The sequence below is a fragment of the Lupinus angustifolius genome, unplaced genomic scaffold, assembly GCF_001865875.1.
Source record: "Lupinus angustifolius cultivar Tanjil unplaced genomic scaffold, LupAngTanjil_v1.0 Scaffold_382, whole genome shotgun sequence".
Taxonomy (NCBI): Eukaryota; Viridiplantae; Streptophyta; class Magnoliopsida; order Fabales; family Fabaceae; genus Lupinus; species Lupinus angustifolius.
In genome coordinates, this window is record NW_017727793.1 from 142,029 (window position 1) to 148,144 (window position 6,116).

At 39.6% G+C, this 6,116-nt stretch overlaps 1 protein-coding gene across 1 annotated transcript in view; it reads left to right on the forward strand.

The window, feature by feature from the left end:
* The first annotated feature begins 2,328 nt into the window (after positions 1-2,328).
* LOC109341149 overlaps positions 2,329-6,116 on the forward strand; it is a 6,053-nt gene continuing 2,265 nt past the window's right edge. Inside the window, exon 1 of the mRNA XM_019578990.1 lies at positions 2,329-3,800. Within this exon, the coding sequence (XP_019434535.1) occupies positions 2,933-3,800 (868 nt within the window). The 5' untranslated portion in view covers positions 2,329-2,932. The remainder of the gene's footprint in view (positions 3,801-6,116) is intronic.

Here is a 6,116-nt window from a genome sequence, read left to right on the forward strand (position 1 = left end):
GGACCATATAGACTTCTTCATATAAAATGTCATTCAGGAAGACATTGTAACATCCAAATGTTGAATAGTCTAACCATAAGTAATAGCCAAAGTAAGACGGATTTTGATGGTTAGGTTTAGCTATAGGTGAAAAGGTTTCATTTATAGTCAATACCTTGTTGTTGATGGAGTCATTTGGCAACCAACCTAGTTTTATATTTATTAATGGATCCATTAGGATTTTCTTTAACCCTAAAAACCCATTTACACCAAATAGCCTTTTTATGATGAGGAAGGGAAGCCAATTCCAATGCCTAGTTTAAGAAGAGCATCATACTCTTCTTGCATTACTTTCTTCAGAATACGACTAAGAAAGGCTTTTTTAGGGTTAGATGGTTCTGTGTGAGCCAGAAATAGCCTAGACACCCTTGGTACGAAAAATTTATCAATACATGATTTTGATCTAGTAGTCATGGGATGTAAGGAGTGAGGTAAAGGTAATAAGGTGGAAGAAGGTGCATGATTAAAGGAAGAACTTGTATTGTTAGGTGAAAATGGGAGAAGAGTTGATAATAGGTGAGTTAAGGATGGGTGAATGTGAAGTAGGTGAAGTAAGTTGAGGTGTGTCAATTGAATTAGATGAAGAGGATATATGAGTAGTTGGTTGTGGAGTATGAGACAATGAAAGACTAGGTTTTGTAGGAATTAAATGTAAATTTGGAAGAGAAGGTGAAGTGTGAACCACATAAGGAGTGGTAAGACATGGAGAAGAGTTTGGCTTAGAAGTATGGGTTGAAGTAGTAGAGGCGTAGGGAAACTCATACTCAATGAAGGTAACATCCTTAGAGATGTACAACCTTCCATCCTTAAACAAACACTTATAACCTTTATGACTAAAAGAATACCCTAAAAGGTGCACTTGGTGGATCTAAACTCAAGTTTGTTAGCATTATAGGGTTTAAAAATGGAAAATAGGCAACCAAAATTTTTAAAGGTTGTATAGTCAGGGACAGAACCAAACAACAAGAGATGTGGAGATTGGTTATTTAGAGTAGGATAAGGAATTCTATTTATTATAAAAACAGAAGTGGTAAAAGCATATTCCCAAAGAGTCAAGAATAGACTAGCATATGCAAGTAATGCAAGACCAGTTTCCACTAAGTGTCTGTGTTTTCTTTCTACTGCTCCTTGTTGATGATGAGCATGATGACATGATAATCTATGAGAGATGCATGTGGTAGTTAGGAAATATGTGAAAGGTCTAAATTAACCGCTTCCTAATTACTTCGAACATCTTTAATCACTTTATTAAACATTGTATGCATAAGTAGAATAAAATGCTTAAAGGTAGTGATTGTTTCAGACTTTTACTTAAATAGATAAAGCCAAATATTCTTGGTTTTAGCATCAAAAATAGAATGATAATACCTAAATCCATATTCAAAGTGAACTGGAGTAGGTCCCCAAAGATCAAGATAAAGTAAATCAAAGGCATTTGTATCCCAACTAGTGGACTTAGAAGAATGAGGTTTATGCGCTTTGCTGGAACAACAAGCATTACAAAAATCTAGAACATTTTTATTGACATGAGATATATTACAATGATTGAGAATAGTATTTAGAACAAATTCATTGGCATGTCCTATCCTACAAGGCCAAAGAAAGTATGAAGAACACTTATTTGAACTATAAACATTATGAACACTAGCTAAAGTAATTGACTTAAGCTGGAAGCCATAATTAGAATGTGAGGAGTGATGAGGAAAATCTTTTTAAAATAGATTGTGAAATACATATAGACCATTTGAGGTGAGAAACGTTTTCAGAAGTAAGGTATTATTACCCTATGATTTCACAAAACACTCATTAGGATGAAACTCAAAATAACAAGAGTTATCTCTAGCAAATTGAGATACACTAATTAGATTTATAGTAATGATATGTAGAAGAAGTAGGTTTTGAAGAGAAATAGAAACATTTGAATCAAACGGAGAAGCCAAATAGGTATTGTCATTGCAAGTAATAGAAGCTTTTGTACCATTACCCATGAAGATGTGTTCTAGCCCAAACTATTCGGTTGTGTCATGCAGTAAAGATAAGTAAGAGATAATATGATTACTTGCTCTAGAATCTGAGAACCACAATGATTTTATGACATCTGGTCCACCAGTGCTGACAATCATAACATAAGATTGATGAGCATGATGTGAAGATGGAGGTCTAGCATTGCATGAGGCATGTGGGAAGTAGGAGGAAGGGTAAGGACTTGGGTCATAAACTGTATTGTAGCCATGATGGTGATGATAAGGCTTAGAAGTGTGCGCATAAGGATGAGTGTTAAATATATTGTAAATATATTAGTCAAAGTAGATAAATAGCTTCCTAGTTTATAGCCTTCTGTTAAGCGTATGTTTAGTATATTGCTTCCTAGTTTGTAGCCTTCAGTCAAGCCTTTTGTTAGGCATATACGTTGTATATATTCTGAGGAAATCAATGAGAATGGCAAGGAAAATATTCCTGATTCTAATATGGTATCAGATTGACTAGGGCTTTTCTTTTTTTTCCTCTCTTCCGCTTGCCCTAGCTCTGTGTTCCTTGCCCATCGTCTTCCTCAATCTCCCTTTCCTCTCTTTGTTCTCTTTTCTCAATGGCTTCAAACAAATCTTCTTTTCATCCGGCTCTTGCCGTATCGAACATCAAGAATAATGTTTCCATTGTTCTTGAAATGGAAAATGTTTAATATTCGACATGGGCGGAACTCTTCAAAATCCACACACGTTCAACCAAGGTGCTTGATCATATCATACCTCCAGCCAATGGCACGACGACGGTTCCTTCTACCGAGGAAGAGAAGGAGCTATGGTCAACTTTGGATGCCACGGTTCTTTCGTGGATTTATGCTACCATTTCTAGTGACTTATTGCACACCATTATTGAGCCCGACTCAACGACTATGGAGGCTTGGGGTAGATTGCGTGACATATTCCAAGATAATCAATATTCTCGTGTCGTTGCCTTAGAGCAAGAATTCTCCACTACTTCTATGGAGAATTTCTCAAATGTTTCCTCTTATTGTCAACGTCTCAAATCTCTCGCAGATCAACTAAAGAACGTTGGGGCTCCGGTGTCCGATAGTCGACTGGTATTACAATTGGTTGGGGGTCTTACACCACCATACCGTGGAGTGGGTACGTTGATCCATCAAAGCAACCCCCTACCTCCCTTTTACAAGGATCGTTCCATGCTCACTCTTGAGGAGGCCGAGATGGCCAAGGAAGCAGCCATTGATTCTGCGATGATCGCCGCTTCAATTGATGATGGGCCCCCACACCCTGCAAAATCCGGACATTCAAAGAAAAACACTGATGCGCCACATTCTGGCGGTGGACGGCGCGACAACGGGGGTGGTCGGAAGAATGGCAGTCATGGTGGTGGCAGGAACTCGACCGACGGTAAAGGCGGTGGTCGGGGGCAGTCCTCTGGTTGGCAAGGTGGAACCACTCCTCCGCAATGGCAGTTGCAGCATCAACCATTCCCATGGGGGTGGTATAATCCGGCCTGGCCTATTCCTCCTTGTCCATTCCCAAATCAAGGATGGGCTCGGCTCAATACTCCTCAGCAGCGCCAGGCAGGTGTGCTCGGCCCAAAACGACTTCAGCAGGCCTATCTACATCAAGCATCATCACCTAAACCTCATGGGCAGTCTGGATTGTATGCGCCTACCGATATCGAGGCAGCAATGCACACCATGTCCCTTAACCAACCAGATCTGTCATGGTACATGGACACCGGTGCTACTTCTCACATGACTTCCTCTACCGGTAATCTCTCGTCTTATTTTAATTTGAGCAATCATCCTAATAATAATATTATTGTTGGTAATGGTAACACTATTCCAATTCTTGGCTATGGTCACACAAATTTGTCTTCCCCATGTCAATCCCTCTCCCTTAAAAATGTTCTTCATGCTCCTAAACTGATTAAAAATCTCGTTTATGTTAGAAAGTTTACAAAAGATAATTCAGTGTCTGTAGAGTTTGATCCCTTTGGTTTTTCTGTGAAGGATTATCGGACGGGGAGACTGAATTATCTTTTGTAAACTTTCTATAGAAAAACCAAAGGCACCTTTATCCTATTTCATATTCTCTCAACAATCAAGCTTCCTCTTCCACATTTGCCGCCATCTCTCCTAAGCTTTGGCATGACCGTTTGGGTCACCCGGAGTCTCCTATCTTAGATGTGCTTAGGAAAAATAAAAGCATTGATTGTAATAATTTTTCTAGTTCTAGTATTTGTGGTTCATGTGTTCTTGGTAAACATAGTAAGTTGCCATTTGTTTCTTCCACTTCAAATACTACTATGCCATTTGATATCTTACATAATGATCTTTGGACCTCTCCCGTTTTGAGTTCTTTGGGACATAGATATTACGTTTTATGTCTTGATGATTTTTCGAACTACTTATGGACTTTTCCTATAGGTCGGAAATCTGATGTGTATGAAATTTTTTTGGCTTTTAAAGCCCATATTACAACTCAATTTGAACGTAATATAAAAAATGTGCAATGTGATAATGGTAGAGAATTTGATAATAATTCTTTTTGGCGTTTTTGTCAAACTCATGGCATGTCATTCAGTATGTCTTGTCCACACACTTCTTCTCAAAATGGGAAAGCCAAACGCAAAATTCGGATTATAAACAATATGACTCGTACTCTTCTTGCACATGCATCTCTTCCTCCGTCATTTTGGCATCATGCTCTCCAAATGGCAACCTATCTTCTTAACGTGCTTCCTAGTAAATTGTTGGGAAATACGTCTCCGCTTGAGGTTCTTTACAAACGGGTCCCTTCTTATGATCATATCCGGGTTTTGGGTGCTTGTGTTACCCTCTCATTCCATCTACAACTATTAATAAGTTGCAATCCAAGTCTACTCCTTCTGACTTCCTCGGGTATCCAACATACCATCGTGGCTACAAGTGTTATGATTTATCGTCTCATAAAATCATTATTTGCCGCCATGTATTGTTTGACGAGCATAACTTTCCTTTTGCTCGTTTTCATTCCCCAAAATCCCATACATATGAATTCCTTGACGAAGGATTATCTCCTTATGTCATTAACCATCTCCACCAACCTACTCCAACTCCTTCTACTCCGCCCACCGTGCCACGTGAACCCAATTCCCCTAACGTGCCAAGTGAGCCCCATTCACCTCACAGATCCATCTCATCCCCTCCTGACCCAATTTCTTCACAAATCAGTCCTGCCCAAACACAAATCGATCCCTCTCCTCCTAATATTCCTATCCAACAGCCTAGAGTCGTGACCCGTAGCCAGCATGGGATATATAAACCCAATACAAAATATTCCATGCATACTGCAGTTGAGAGGTCTCCATTGCCTCGAAATCCGATTGCGGGACTTCGTGATCCTCGTTGGAAAATGGCCATGGATGATGAATATGATGCTCTTATTAAAAATTGTTGTGCAATGACTCATATCTCTAGATAACAGCAATACAAGTTATGGGCTTGGGCTGATGTAAAGGGGTTGGGGTAGAGGGCTATATATATTGATGTTATGTAAACCTAATGTAACAAGGAGAAGAATAGTAAAACACTAATCCTTATTCTCTAATAATATATAGTGGTAGCCGCTCAACGCTCCCGGGGACGTAGGCACAATTGGCCGAACCTCGTTACCAAATCTCTTGTGTTATTCTCTTGTCTCTATACTCTTTACTATTTGATTGTTCGCTTGTTCCCAACAATTGGTATCAGATGGCTCTTAACCCAGGTGCCAAATTCGAGGTGGGGAAGTTCGATGGAACTGGTAATTTCGGATTGTGGCAAAGGAGGGTTAAGGATGTGTTGGCTCAACAAGGTCTATCAAAGGCGCTGCATGAGAATAAACCAGAGGGTATGGATCAACTGGATTGGGAAGAGTTGAAGGAGAAGCCTGCGGAAACCATAAGGCTTTGTCTATCAGATGAGATGATGTATCATGTTATGGATCTGACATCACCAACAGAGGTATGGGAGACATTAGAGAAGCGGTTCATGTCCAAGTCTCTAACAAATAAGCTGTATTTGAAACAGAGACTCTATGGCCTAAAGATGCAGGAAGGTGCTG